The sequence below is a fragment of the Lactuca serriola genome, chromosome 5 (assembly GCF_051521515.1).
Source record: "Lactuca serriola cultivar US96UC23 chromosome 5, Lser_US96UC23_V15, whole genome shotgun sequence".
Classification (NCBI taxonomy): Eukaryota; Viridiplantae; Streptophyta; class Magnoliopsida; order Asterales; family Asteraceae; genus Lactuca; species Lactuca serriola.
This window is the reverse complement of record NC_136412.1, coordinates 19,901,958-19,917,749: the sequence shown is the minus strand read 5'-3', so window position 1 is coordinate 19,917,749 and position 15,792 is coordinate 19,901,958. Positions and strand designations below refer to the sequence as shown.

Here is a 15,792-nt window from a genome sequence, read left to right as displayed (position 1 = left end):
TCTACGTTGCTGCAATTCCTTCCTGCAACAGGAACTCTTCCATTCCTTCATTCCTTGGGACTCCTTCTTCATATCTTTTGACCCTATGTCCATTAACCTTGAAAAGGGTACCATCTTTTGATAATAACTCTATAGCACCATGTGGAAACACCTTCTTCACTAGAAAAGGACCATCCCATCTTGACTTGAGTTTGCCCGAGAAGAGTTTTAGTCTTGAATTAAAGAGCAACACCTTTTGCCCTTCATGAAATTCTTTATTTCCCTTGATTCTCTTGTCATGCCAACTCTTGGTTTTCTCTTTATAAATTAAAGAACTAGTGTAAGCATCATTTCTAAGTTCCTCAAGAGCATTCATTTGCATTAACCGGTTGTTCTTGAGCTCCACCATGTTGAAGTTGCACATTTTTAAAGCCCAAAAAGCTTTATGCTCGATCTCCACCAGTAAATGACATTGCTTTCCATAAACTAGCCTATATGGTGTAGTACCAATAGGTGTTTTGAAAGCTGTACGGAAGGCCCAAAGTGCATCATCTAGCTTATCCTACCATTCTTTCCGATTGCTCCCCACCGATCTCTCCAAGATTCTCTTTAAGGCTCTATTTGTCACTTCGGTTTGTCCACTAGTTTGTGGATGTTAGGATGTAGAAAATTTATGGGTTACCCCATATTTCCTTAGCACATTCTCTAGTTGATCATTGGCAAAATGAGTGCCTCGGTCACTTATAAGGGCTTTCGGGACTCCAAATCTTGAAAATAACTTCTTTAAAAAGCGCACCACCACCCAACCATCATTAGTTGGCAAAGCTTGTGCCTCCGCCCACTTGGATACATAATCCACTTCCACCAATATGTATTTGTTGCCTTTGGACATGGGAAATGGTCCCATGAAATCGATCCCGCACACATCAAATACTTTGCACACTTGAATACTATGTTGTGGCATTTCATTTAGGGATGAAATGTTTCCTGCTCTTTGACATGCATCACATTCTTTGACAAATTGGGCTGCATCTTTAAAAATCATGGGCCAGTAAAACCCAATGTCAAAGATCTTCTTAGCAGTGTAATGTGCTCCATGATGTCCACCCGTGGGCCCGCTATGACAATGCTCCAAAATTTTCCGGCTTTCATTCCCGAACACGCATCTTCGTATGATTCCATCCGCACAGCTTCGGAAAAGGTATGGCTCATCCCAAAAGTAATACTTTATTTCGGAAAAGAATTTCTTCTTTTGTTGGCTGGTAAGATCTTTTGGGATGTATTTGCTAGCTAAGTAATTAGCTATATCTGTGAACCATGACTATTCTCCCACGGTCACCATAATGTAGTCGTCGGGGAAGTCATCTCCAACTCTATCTTCTTGCAATTGCGGGTTTTCAATCCTTGACAAGTGGTCGGCTGCTACATTCTCCATTCCCTTTTTGTCGCGTATCTCTATGTCAAACTCTTGAAGAAGTGGAACCCATCGTATCAATCTTGGCTTGGCATCCTGTTTGGCAAACAAATACTTGATAACAGAGTGGTCAGTAAAAACAGTTGTTTTAGATAAAACTAAATAAGGGCGTAATTTATCAAAAGCATACACCACAACTAATAATTCTTTTTCCGTGGTGGTGTAATTCTCTTGGGCCGGATTTAAAGTTTTACTAGCATAATAAATGGGTCGAACGTGCTTATCAACCCTTTGACCAAGGACAACTCCTAATGCAATGTCACTAGCATCACACATTATTTCAAATGGTAAATCCCAATTTGGTGCAATAATGATCGGGGCATTAGTCAATTTTTCCTTTAAGAATTCAAATGCCTGTAAACACTCTTTAGTAAAATAAAATGGCGCATCCTTTAAAAGCAATTGTGTTAGAGGTCTAGTTATTTTAGAAAAATCTTTTGTAAAATGCCGGTAGAAACCTACTTGACCTAGAAAACTTCTAATGTGCTTCACATTAGTTGGTGGGGGTAATTTGGCAATGGTGTCAATCTTTGCCCGATCCACTTCAATTCCCAATTTCGAAACCTTGTGGCCTAACACTATACCCTCCTTGACCATAAAGTGACATTTCTCCCAATTAAGGACTAAGTCGGTTTTTTCACACCTAGCACGCATTAAGTCAAGATTTGTGAGACAATCATGGAAGGAAGATCCAAAAACAGAAAAATTGTCCATAAAGACTTCCATGAATTTTTCCGCCATATCGTGGAATATGGCTGTCATGCACCTTTGAAATGTCGTGGGTGCATTGCATAGCCCAAAGGGCATGCGTCGGTAAGCAAAAGTCCCACTTGGGCAAGTAAATGTGGTCTTTTCTTGGTCCATTGGGTCTATGGGTATTTGGAAATAACCCGAAAATCTGTCTAGAAAGCAATAATAACTATGACCCGATAATCTTTCTAACATTTGATCAATGAAAGGTAAGGGAAATGGTCTTTACGAGTGGCATCGTTTAGCTTTCGATAATCGATGCACACTCTCCAACCGGTTACCGTTCGTATCAGAATAAGCTCATTCTTTTCGTTGGTTAAGACCGTCATCCCTCCTTTCTTGGGCACCACTTGGACCGGACTCACCCACGGACTGTCGGAAATGGAATATATAATCCCCACATCTAAAGGGTTGACCACTTCCTTCTTGACCACTTCTTGGATATTTGGGTTTAATCGTCTTTCGTGCTATACAACTGACTTTGCTCCTTCTTCCAGATTAATCTTGTGAGAACAATAAGAGGGGCTGATTCCCTTGATGTCGGTAATGCTCCATGCTATGGCCCGCTTTCGCTTCTTCAAAACTTGAACTAGTTCTTCCTTTTTAGATTTGGTAACGTTTTGAGCTCGGATTTTGGGTTCTGTTGGTTGTACTTGCCGAGTGCAGGTAAGGGACTCGGCGAGTTTGCAGCTGAATTCACGAATTCCATTTTTCCTTCGCTTGGGCTCGGCGAGTAGATCGGCACTACTCGGCGAGTTGATCTGTCAGATTATTTCATCAATTCTTCAAACTCAGCTTCTTCCAGCAGCCTCTCGATCTCCATTAAGTCTTTTTCAGCATCAAATTCTTCATCGAAAATTGTGGACTTGTTGGGATATTCACTTTTGCATTCCTCCATTAATTTATCAAGCATGTCAATTGTGAATGCCATGTCATAACTATTCCTTGCATACTTCATAGCTTGATCAACCCCAAAAGTGACTGAATCATCTCCTACCCATAAAGTAAGCTTCGAGTCCCTCATGTCTACTATAGCACTTGCAGTGTTGAGGAAGGGTCTTCCAAGGATGATCGGGACTTGAGGATCCACCTGCATATCTAGAATTATGAAATCTGCGGGAAATACAAACTTGTCCACCTTGACCAGTAAGTCATCACATATGCCTCTTGGAAAAGTGACTTTCTTGTTTGCTAAGTGAATCGCCATACGAATTGGCCTTGGTTCTGGGAGATCCAGCTTCTTGAAGAATATGTCATGAGTTTTACACTTGCTCCCGAATCGGCCAAAGCATGAATGGTAGCCAAGTTACCAAATTGGCAAGGCAAAGTTAAACTCCCCGGGTCACCCTTCTTCTTTGGTAGCTTATTTAGCATGGCAGTTGAGCAGTTTTCATTAAGAACTACCTTTTTCACTTCCTCTATCTTCCTTCTATTCGTGAGAATTTCCTTAAGGAATTTTGCATATTTTGGCATTTGTGCGACAACTTCGATGAAGGGTATGTTGATTTGAAGAGCTTTGATATGATCAAGAAACTTCTGGTACTCCTCTTCCTGCTTCTCTCTCTTAGCTCGGGTTGGATATGGCAATGGAGGCTAATAGGGATTTTCAGGGATCTGATCTTTCGGGTTTGGCAGTGGACTCGCCGAGTCCATATTCTAGACTCAGCGAGTAGGCTCTGTTCCATGAAGATTTTGATTTTGGTCTTGACTTTCTGCATCATCCTTCTGTAATTCTTCGGGTGCTTCATTATGAATAGGGGCTAGAGGAGTGATTATTTTTCCACCTCTTGTTGTTACTATATTTATGTGAGCGCCTCGTGGGTTATTTTCAGTTTTACTAGGAAGTTCGCCCGATGATCTTTGGTTGATTTGTTAAGCAAGTTGCCCTAGCTGTGTTTCTATGTTGTGAATAGATGCTTGCTGGTTTCTAAGCATTGTTCTTGTTTCTTGAATTGCAACATCATGATCACTATGTCTCTTTGCTGAAGCAGCTACAAATTTGGTAAGCATTTCTTCCAAACTTGGTTTTCTTTCTTGAGCTGACTCCTCCTTTTGATAAAAACCTCTTCCTTTCTGCCTATACTTCTCATCCTTAGCCTTCTTGTACTGTTCATAAGGGAGCCACTCTTTCTTTGGTTTTCACCAATCTTCATCATATCAGTCCCCACTTGAGTAACATACTTGCACTTTCTTGTTGCCATTTTCATCTAAGTCGCTGTCTCTAGTAAGATGAGGCCCATTGCAGTTTTCACACCCCACCTGTATAGCATGTATCGTTTGGTCTATTTTGTCCATCCTCCTATCATGTTTTTTAACATGGCCATTACTGCTGATAAGTCTTCTGAAGCTGCATAGGCGGATCCCCTTGTTACATCATTTCTTGGATTATGGTATTCTCTAGAATGCTTAGAGAATTCTTCAATTAGCTGCTTTATTACTGGAGGTTCCTTCTTTGTAAGTGGACCTTGCGAGTCAAGTAGTTGCCTTGTTGTAACATTTACTCCATCATAAAAGATGGAGACTTCTTGATGACTATTGAGGTCGTGATGTGGGCAGTTCCTTAGGAAGGTCTTGTACCTCTCCCAAGCTTCATATAGTGACTCTCCAGCTTGTTGTTCAAAATTAGCTATGGCTTTCTTGAGCTTAGATATCTTGGATGGTGGGCAGAATTGATCAATGAACTCTTCTTTCAGTTAGGCCGATGTAGTAATGGATCTGGGGGGGGGGGGGAGTGACTTGAGCCAATCCTTTGCAGCACCCTTCAAAGTAACCGGAAGCATGCGAAGTAGCTGAGTTTCCCGAGGCACGTTGGGAACATTGAAATAATCAACTACATAATTAACTTCATCCAAGTGCTTATAGGCATCTTCGTGATCTTTGCCAGTGAAAGGGATTTCTTTAAGTAAAGCTAGGATATGACCCTTGAGCTCAAAAGTAGCAGTTGCAGGAATTGTGGGCTACACAAGTCCCGGGCCAGTGTCATCGCGCATCCTCTTCTTCTATTCCCCCATGGGGACTTCATCGATATAAGCCATAGTGATAGCTAAATCGTCCTCAAAATCAGATTCATGCTCGTATGTAGGTTCTTCTTCTTCCTCGGTCTCGTACTGGTGTCTTCTTTAATCGAGTCTTCAATTGTTAAAGAGGCGCTCGATGCTCCTGATTTGCTGCTCTTCTTCTTGTTGAAAACTGACTTGAGGTTCTTTAGTGGCGAATTATTTGAGGAAACGGATTCTCCAATGGCTTTTCCTTTGTTCCTCCTTAGTGTGGATTCCGGGTCTTCGATAGGAGGAACCAGAGGTGTATCAGTCCTCGGGTCATGAAACAACTACAAACAAAGAAGAAAAACACGTAAAAAGAACAAAAAGCTGAAACAGAACGAAAACGGAAAAAATTTGGCAAACAGCAGGCAACTCGCCGAGTAGGTGCGATTGCACTCGGCGAGTATCCTGTTTACAACTAAAAAAAGTTAAAATTAATTAAAAGACTTCTACAAAGAACTAATAATTTCTAAAACCTAACCTACTTACTGTATTACTGAAAAATAACTTTGTGCAAGAAAAACTCACACAAAGGATCGATAAAATTAGGAATTAGACTTAATTTTAGAGCCGTTCCCCGGCAACGGCGCCAAAAACTTGATGTGTATAAAATGCACTGGTTTTATTCCTACTTTTAGTTGATAAATTAAGCACACAAAAGCAGTGAACCTGTCTTTTAGTGGTATAGCTGGATAAGTAGGGTGTCGAACTCAGGGAACGGAAATTAAACTAATAACTAATTTTAACTAAGCAAGTAATAAAAGTAAAAGGGTTTTTCTATAGTTTTACAAGACTAGAAACTTAAACATACCACGTAAACACTTAATTAACTAAGCAACTGAGACAAATAACAAATTCACCAAATTTAATAAAGAGTTTCTGTTTAGGTCCAACCAATTCACTCTTATGGTTATTTGTATGATAGATCAATTGTTATTGGTTACCAATTATAGTGGTTAGGTTCATGTTCATTACTAATAACCCTTAGATAATTAATCAATTCAAGCAGTGGCCAATTGTTTAAACTAATTAATTCTCTAGTTCAATTATTTTGATTAAATAAGATTTGTAATTGGTTAATCAAGTTGGTTTTTCAATTAACCTCTTGCTTGTTGGTTTCTCAAACAAGCGCACACATTAATTTACCCATTCTCTAATTAATCCTAGTTTCAAATTCATTATTCCTAGGCATATGATAAAGTGTTCACATAAACATATGAGGTTAACAACTAAAAGATGTTCAAGCAGCTTAATTGTCTTCCAATTAACAGAAAATAGTTGTGGTTAATGCATAAGGTTCATTAACAAACTTAATTTAATAAGATCACCAATAAACAATCAATCAAAAAGTAATAATAAAACCATAGGAGTAACTTGGTCTTCCCCAAACAGAAACAAAACGAATTAGTTCATAGTCACAGTAAAAACAAACTCAAAAACAAATTCAACTAGGCTGGACATGCTTAATTCCTAAGATTAAGTGGAATGTATAACCTAAATTGCCTTGATTCTTCAAAGGATCAAAGGTTAGGGTTTCTTAGCTCTCCAAAGGGTTCTTCAATCGCGGGTGCAGCTCCCAAAATTCCAGAAGTCTCCCCCCATTCGGATAAAGACTCGATATTTATAATTATCACCAAACAGGGGATACTCGGCGAGTAGATCGGCCACCTCGCCGAGTAGATGCATGGAATCCATTTTTTTCCAGGAGTCTTGACTTATCTTCGGGAATATTCTTAAGTACTCGCCGAGTAGCCTCGCGGACTCGCTAAGTTAGTGTATTTTTGTTCCCCTTTCTTCATTCTTTGGTCTCTAATTGCTTCTCCTTGTTCCTTTTACTTCCAAGCATGCCTTTTGGACTGAAAACAAAATTTAAGCATTATTAAGTACCTTATGTCCACATTATGCACATAATTAGCTAAAAATGTATGAAAATGTATACTAAACATATGACTAATTATGAAAATATCATGCTATTTCTTATTTTGAATACATTACTTGCTTTTGGTGCTCATTAAGTGTGCATTTGAGCTAGTCCATGATGATTTTGTTTTTGTGTTTCAGAGACACTATGGTGATTACCCGCAACAATCCCGGGGTGGTGGTACCAATGACGACGAGATCGACATGATCATTGATGAGGAGGTGGCCGTAGCTATTAGAGAGGCCATTCCTGAGATGTTCAGGTCTATTAAGACCACATCGACTGAGACTTTTGATGAACGATATGCTGTTGTCCATGAGGCTGCTGCTACCGCAACCTTGGTAGCTGTAAGGCCACATGGGAGTGACTCGTTGTTGTTTCGAGAGTTTAGCAAGACGAAGCCACCAGAGTTTGACGGGACCCAGGACCCGAATTCTGCTATGAGATGGATCTCCGACATTGAGGGATGTTTCTATATGCGTTCATGCCCGAAGCACTTGAGAGTTTGGTTTGCACTGAACTAGCTTTGCTTGGGAGGGAAGGACTGGTGGAAGTTCGTGACGACTGATTTTACTCCGGCGAATCATGCTGCAGTGACTTGGGAGAGGTTTACCTAGTTGTTTAGAGATGAGTATTTTCCCCAGGTGGAGAGGGAACGATTGGCCCAGGAGTTACTGTCTTTCAAGCAGAAGAGAGAAACAATGAAAAAGATTACAAGGATGTTTCATGAGAGGGCGTTGTTCTGCCCTAAGCACATGTCAACTAAGCAGGTACATGTGAGCTGATACTTGAGCATTTTTAGGAAGGATATTCGGGAGTTCATGGCGAACTGATCATATCGGACATTGGCTGAGTTACAGACCAATACCAGGAGGAGACACATTGAGCTAGAGATTCAGACCAGGGAGGAGGGAGAGTCTCCTCAACTCACTCAGGGTCTAACCCAGGCTTCTGCTCCTGCTGCTTTGTGCGTTACTGATGGTCGGTCGGAGTAGGACGAGGCTTTGAGAGCTCATGGGAGGGCATTCCAGCTGATTGCGGAGGAGGTTCATGCTGCACCTGATGTTGTTGCCAGTACTTTTCTTGTGAATTTTGTGCTTGCCTTGGTGTTATTTGACTTGGGTGCGAGTCGATCTTTCGTGTCCTTATCCTTTAGTCGTCATATTAGTATTAGACACGAGGCATTGAGTCGACCGATGAGGGTTTCCATAGCCGATGAGCATGCGGTTATTGCCACTGATGTATTCCGGGGATGTGTTTTAGAGATTTTCAATGTTGAGTTTCCGATAGATCTGGTGCCAATAGCGATGGGTGATGTCGGTGTCATAGTGGGCATCGATTGGTTGAGCCGGTTTGGATTCATGATTGACTGTGAGCTTCAGATGGTGACCATTCGAGACCCTTGTGGGGAAGTAATTACTGTTTATGGCAAGGGAACTAGATCATGATCAACTTTCTTCTCTGCTGCTAGGGCGAGGCAGAGTCTACAGTAGGGATACATGTGCTTTTTAGCATATGTGATAGATACACGAGTTGCCACTGAGAGGCCGAGTTTTGTTTCTGATGTGCCAGTAGTATGTGAGTTTCCAGACATTTTGCTCGAGGAATTGTCGGGTGTGCCTTTTGAGAGACAGGTGGAGTTCAGGATCGATCTGATTCCCGGGGCGACGCCTATTGCCAAGGCACCTTATCATCTTGCGTCACCTGAGATGCAGGAGTTATCCTCGCAGCTCCAGGAGTTGTTGGGAAAGGGTTTTATTAGGATAAGTAGCTCATCGTGGGGAGTGCCGATCCTTTTTGTCAAGAAAAGGATGGTTCACATTGGATATGTATCGACTACCAGGAGTTGAACAAGTTGATAGTCAAGAACTGTTATCCACTACCGAGGATCAACGATTTGTTGGATCAGTTGTAGGGGGTGTCTTGGTTTTCTAATATTGATTTGAGATTTTGGTATCATCAGATGAGAGTCTACGAGGAAGATATCCAGAAGACGGCCTTATGGACTCGTTATGGGCATTACGAGTTTGTGGTGATGCCTTTCGGGCTTACCAATGCACCGGCAATGTTCATGGACCTCATGAACCGAGTGTGTAGGCCAATGTTGGATCGGTCAGTGATCGTGTTCATTGATGACATTTTGGTGTACTCAATGTCTAGGGAACAATACGAGTATCATCTTTGGGAGATTATTGGGGGTGTTGAGGATGAAGAGGCTTTATGCCAAATTCTCCAAGTGTGATTTATTGTTACGAGAGGTCCTGTTTTTTGGTACACATCATTAACCAGAATGGGATTTTGGTCGACCCGGCCAAGATTGAGGCAATGATGCGATGGGAGGTGCCGAGATCCCCATCCGAGATCAGGAGTTTTTGGGGTCTGGCAGGTTACTATCGGAGGTTTATTAGAGATTTCTCCAAGATTGTTGTTCCTCTCAGTGGATTGAATAGGAAGGTTATTACCTTTGTTTGGGGGCCTGAGCAGTAGGCTTCATTCAAGACTCTTCGCCAGAGATTGTGCGAAGCACCAGTGTTAGCCCTTCCGGAGGGAGTAGAGGACTTCGTAGTCTACAGTGATGCATCAATTTCGGAAATGGGTACCATGTTGATACAGAGGAGGCATGTGATATCATATGCGTCGAGACAGCTAAACCCTCACGAGACGAGGTATTCCACCCATAATTTGGAATTGGGGGCGGTGGTATTCCCCCTCACGATTTGGCGCCACTATGTTTATGGTGTCCGATGTACCATATACACGGACCATAAGAGCCTAAAATACCTTATGGATCAGCCCAAACTGAATATGAGACAGTGAAGGTGGCTAGATGTAGTGAAAGATAATAAATGTGAGATTTTGTATCACCCTAGCAAGGCTAATGTGGTAGCCGATGCCCTAAGTTGTAGGGCAGCAAGTGCTCCGATCCGAGATGTGTGTATCAGGATGAAGGTGATGTCTCCAGTCTTAGATCCCATCTGAGAGGCCCAAGCGGTGGCCATGAGACCAGATAACTGTAAGAAAGAGTGGGTGATTGGGCAGATTTCTGAGTTTGAGACTGATAGTCGGGGGCTTATGACCTTCCATGGGCGGATATGGGTGCCATATACGGGTGGGGCTTGATGTATTCTGATGGAGGAGGCCCATAGGTTTAGATTTTCGATCCATCCTGGGGCCACAAAGATGTATTTTGACTTGAAAAAGGATTATTGGTAGCCCTGTATGAAGAGAGATATGGAATGGGTAGTCAAGAGATGTTTGACCTATTGTTAGGTCAAGGCAAAGCACCATCGTCCCCATGGCAAGTTGCAGCCTTTGGAGACTTCCCTGTGGAAATAGGAACATATCTCATGGATTTTATTACCAAGTTACCAAGGACTGCTCGAGGTGTCGATGCGATATGGGTGATAGTAGATCGGCTGATGAAGAGTGCTCACTTCCTGGATATAATTGAGTGCTCTTCTGCGGAGAAATTGGCCAAGGTCTATGTTCGAGAGGTGGTGAAACGACATGGTGTATCAACATCGATAGTGTCGGATCGGGATGTGCGTTTTACTTCCAGGTTCTGGAAGAAATTTCATGAGGAGTTGGGTACCCGACTGCATTTCAGCGACGCATACCACCCATAGACATACGGGCAGAGCGAACGAACGATCTAGATGCTTGAGGACATGCTACGTGCATGTGTTATGGGTTTCGGTGGGAGTTGGGACACTTACTTGCCCTTGGCTGAGTTTTCATACAACAACTGCCATCACTCTTGTATCGGTATGACTGCCTTTGATCTTTTATATGGGAGGAGGTGGCGGACTCCCATCTGTTGCGGATAGATCGGGCAGAGAGTGATGGGGAGCACTAAGATAGTGCTTAAGATGACAGAGCAAATCCAGCAGGTCAGACAGAGGTTGCTGATGGCGTAGAGTCTTCAGAAGAGTTACATAGATCCGAGACGTTCCATGCTAGAATTTCAGGTCGGTGATTTTGTCCTCCTAAAAGTATCCCCATGGAAAGGGTGATCTGATTCAGAAAGTGGGGAAAGCTGGGCCCTAGATACATTGGTCCTTTTAGAGTGATTGCTCGAGTGGGTAGGGTAGCATATTGGTTGGAGCTGCCTGCATCGTTGAGCTTGAGCCAGATCCATAACACCTTCCATGTGTCCCAGCCGAGGAAGTGTGTAGCCAACGAGACGACATGGGTCTCGTTAGAGTATATTCAGGTTGATGATAGCTTGAACTACATTAAGAAGCCAGTGGCGATTTTAGATAAGAAGGTGAAGGTCTTGAGGAATAAGAAGGTGATCTTGTTGAAGGTTTAGTGGCAGCATCGGAAGGGATCCGAGTAGACTTGGGAGCCGGAGTCCGAGATGCGTGAGCAGTACCCAGAGCTGTTTCCAGAGGATGACTTCGAGGGAGAAGTCTGATTCTAGTGGGGGAGAATTGTAACATCCTGACTCCCAGGAATTTGAAGAGTCAATGATTTGTAACAAGAAGGATACCTTAGATCCGACATCTATTTTGTTGTAGCAGAAAATTTAAGGCGGAGTTTAGACCGATCATTGAGTACGAGAGCTACATGATTTACTCACGAGGTGAGTCTTCTCACTATATTTACCCGAGTGGTAATAGAGTGTGACCGAAGGGTCTTATCAGAGTTATTGAACGAAGGGTCTTATGTACTTACACTGAGTTATGTGATATATTATGCATTCTGTCTTTGTGATTTATGTTTTATATTATTTTGTGCCTTATTGAATTAGGACCGGAGGGTCCAAACCGAGTTATGAGACCGAGGGTTTTCACTGAGATACCAGACTGCAGGGTCCAACCTAAGTTGTGAGACCGGGGTGTCTTCACTGAGACACATGACTGGTCTAGCCTCCGCCTAACACATATGAGAATTATCCCTAATTAATCATGGCTCTCAATAAGCTAAACTAACCCTTCCACAAACTCACAGAAGGGTAAAAGACCATTTTTCCCCTTAATGGCCTTAATAGTCCACCAATTGACCAAACCCTAAAAGTCAACCAAAAGTCAACAGTAGAGAGTACACTGCGCATACCAGCTGACTATGTTTGGCGTACTCTGCCGTCATGTGTGCATCGGGTATGCTCGACCCCTACGTTGCACGTACTGGGATTATGCCCAACGTACATCCCAGTTTCACTCTTCTCACTCATTTGGTCTTAATCAGTTAAGACCTTGGCTCATATCACATATCTGGACTCCCTAATAGCTCTTATTCCATAAAGTTAGTGACTTTAAGCCTTTGCATGGCTGGAACGGTCACAAGCACATAAAACACTCACTCTCTTATCTCAAAAGCCCATATCTTATGCGTGGCTTGATTCTAACATCTATGATCGGATTTTTATGACACTACACCACTAAATACACTAAAAGGGGGTTGATCATAGTCTTTGGAGTTAAATATCACATAAAGTCTCCAACTTTTGGGACAAAACCCTAAAATACACTACTAAAATGCAAAAATAATAAGAGTGAGAAAGATTTGAGCTATATACCTCAAAATGAAGCTCCACAATCAGATAAGCTTAGTTTCAAAGCTTGGAATCCCACTCCTTCTTCTTCAAGGCTCCTTCTTCACTCCAAAGAAACACAAGAACACTACCAAGGCTCTCAAATGCACTCACAAGTACTAAGAATGAAAACTTGGGTTTAAGAGGGTTAGTGTCTAAGAATGGTGGCAAGGAATCAGGCCATCATAACCTTTATGTGGGGGACTCACCCTAAATTAGGGTTTTCACTTTGGGCCTAGTACGCCCAACCTACTAGGTGGCTTCCGCGTCAAATGCATGCATATGAGTACGTTGAGCTTACACTCGCTTACGCCCCGCGTACTCATTTGCCACCTTTTCTCATAAAGGGACTAAAATGGACAAGTACTCAAAAGACCAAGGGTTATAAGGTATACCTGGGCTTGGGATGTTACAAATCCCCCCCCCCCCCACTAGAATCAGACTTCACCCTCGATGTCATGCTCCAAAAATAACTCGGGATATTGCTCTCGCATCTTTGACTCTGGCTCCCAAGTCGAATCGGACCCTTTCCTATGTTGTCACTGGACCCGGACCTGGGGCACCTGTTTGTTCCTCAGGTCTTTCACCTTTCGATCCAAAATCCCGATTGGCCTCTCAATGTAATTCAGGCTCGCATCCACCTGAATGTCCTCTAGGGGTACCACAACCGTCTCATTGGCTACACACTTCCTCAACTGCGACACGTGGAAGGTGTTATGAATCTGACTCAAATCTGTAGGTAGCTCCAACCGGGATGCTACCTTACCCACCCCAACGGTCACTCTGAAAGGGCCAATGTATCGGGGCCCCAACTTGCCCCGCTTCCTGAATCGAATCACCCCTTTATGAGGGGATATCTTAAGGAGTACCAAAACTCTGACCTGAAACTCCAACTCGGATCGTCGCCTATCTATATAACTCTTTTGGCGAATCTGGGCCGTCCGTAACCTCTATCTGACCTGCTGAATCAACTCATTTGTCTTCAGCACTATCTCAGTGCCATCACATCACTCGCTGCCCTACCTTTTCCCAGTAAATGGGAGTCCAACACCTCCTCCCATAAAGAAGCTCAAAGGGATGCATACCAATACTCGAATGCTGGCTATTGTTGTAAGAAAACTCAGCCAATGGCAAATAAGTGCCCCAAATTCCTCCAAAAAATCCATAACACATGCATGCAGCATGTCCTCAAGCGTCTGAATTGTCCGTACACTCTACCCGTCTGTCTGTGGATGGTATGCTGTACTAAAGTGTAACCGGGTACCAAATCCTCATGAAATTTCTTCCAGAACCTGGATGTAAAGCGCATGTCTCAATCTGAAACAATCGAGGCTGGCACTCCATGCTAAGGTACCACCTCTCTCACATAAATCTGGGCCAATCTCTTTGTAGAAGAGCTCTCACTGATAGCAAGGAAGTGAGCGCTCTTTGTCATCCAGTCCACAATCACCCATATCGCGTCAACTCCATGCACAGACGTCGATAACTTGGTGATAAAGTCTATAGAAATCTATTCCCACTACCACTGGGGAATCTCAAGAGGCTGCAACGGACCATGAGGTCGTTGGTGCTCTGCCTTAACATGGCAACAAGTCAAACACCTCTCTACCACCCATACTACGTCCCTCTTCATACAGGGCCACCAACAATCTCACTTTAGGTCCAAAAACATCTTAGTGGTCCCTGGGTGGATCGTGAATATCGATCTATGTGCTTCCTGCAACAATACATTCTGAGCTCCACCTGTGTAGGGCACCTAAATCCGCCCATGGAAGGTCATAAGCCCACGATTGTTCGTCACAAACTCGGAAACCTGCCCAATTACACGCTCTCTCTTGTGGTTCTCCGGCTTCACAGCCTCCACCTGAGCCTCTCAGATGGTATCTAAGACTGGAGTCATCACCGTCATCATTATACACACATCTCAGATCGGAGCACACTCAGCTTTGCGACTGAAGGCATCGACTACAACATTAGCCTTGCGTGGGTGATATAAGATCTTGCAGTCGTAGTCCTTCACTGCATCCAACCATCTCCTCTATTTCATATTTAGGTTAGGCTGATCTATCAGGTATTTCAGACTCTTATGGTCCGTGTATATGGTATATCGGACACCATAGAGATAGTGGTGCCAAATCATGAGGGCGAACACCACTGCCCCTAACTCTAAATCATGAGTGGGATACCTCGTCTCATGAGGCTTTAGCTGCCTTGATGCATATGCTATCACGTGACCCTTTTGCATCAACACTGCACCTATCCCTGAAATAGACACATCGCAATAGACTATGAAGTCCTCCACTCCTTCCGGAAGGGCTAACACCAGAGCTTAGCACAATCTCTGACGAAGAGTCTCGAATGATGCCTGTTGCTTAGGCCCCCAAGAAAAAGTAATGCCTTTTCGGGTCAAACTGGTGAGAGGAACCACAATCTTGGAGAAATGTTTGATAAATCTCTGATAGTAGCCGGCCAATTCCAGAAAACTCCTGATCTCGGATGGGGATCTCGGCACATCCCATCGCATAACTTCCTCAATCTTGGCCAGATTGACCAAAATCCTATTCTGATTAACGAGATGTCCCAGGAACTAGACCTCCCTTAACCAGAAATCACACTTGGATAATTTGGCATACATCCTCTCCGTCCTCAATACCCGAAGAACTTCTCGTAGATGCTGCTTATGCTACTCTCTGGACCACGAATATACTAAGATGTCATCGATGAATATGATCACCGACCGGTCAAACATAGGCCTGCACACCCGATTCATGAGATCCATGAATGCTGCCGGTGCGTTGGTGAGCCTGAAAGGCATCACCACACACTCGTAATGCCTATAACGATTTCTATAGACCGTCTTCTGAATATCCTCCTCCCGTTCTCTCATCTAGGGATATCCAGATCTCAAATCAATCTTGGAAAACCAAGATGCTCCCTACAACTGATCGAACAAATCGTTGATCCTCGGAAGTGGATAACGGTTCTTGACCGTCAGCTTGTTCGAATCCTGGTAATCAATACACATCCGGTGTGAACCATACTTTTTCTTAACAAAAATGATTGGCGCTCCCCACGACAAGCTACTCGGTCT

At 43.2% G+C, this 15,792-nt stretch overlaps 1 protein-coding gene and 1 non-coding gene across 2 annotated transcripts; one reads left to right on the top strand and one right to left on the bottom strand.

The window, feature by feature from the left end:
- Positions 1–2,972: 2,972 nt before the first annotated feature.
- On the bottom strand, positions 2,973–3,410 carry LOC145049362 (uncharacterized). Its single transcript, XM_078997781.1, has one exon. It carries the CDS (start codon positions 3,408–3,410, stop codon positions 2,973–2,975), a length of 438 nt encoding a protein of 145 aa, XP_078853907.1.
- A 1,331-nt stretch (positions 3,411–4,741) lies between these two features.
- On the top strand, positions 4,742–4,848 carry LOC145055937 (small nucleolar RNA R71). The gene has a single exon (XR_013685481.1). It is a non-coding gene; the product is annotated as a small nucleolar RNA R71 (small nucleolar RNA).
- The last annotated feature ends 10,944 nt before the right edge of the window (positions 4,849–15,792 follow it).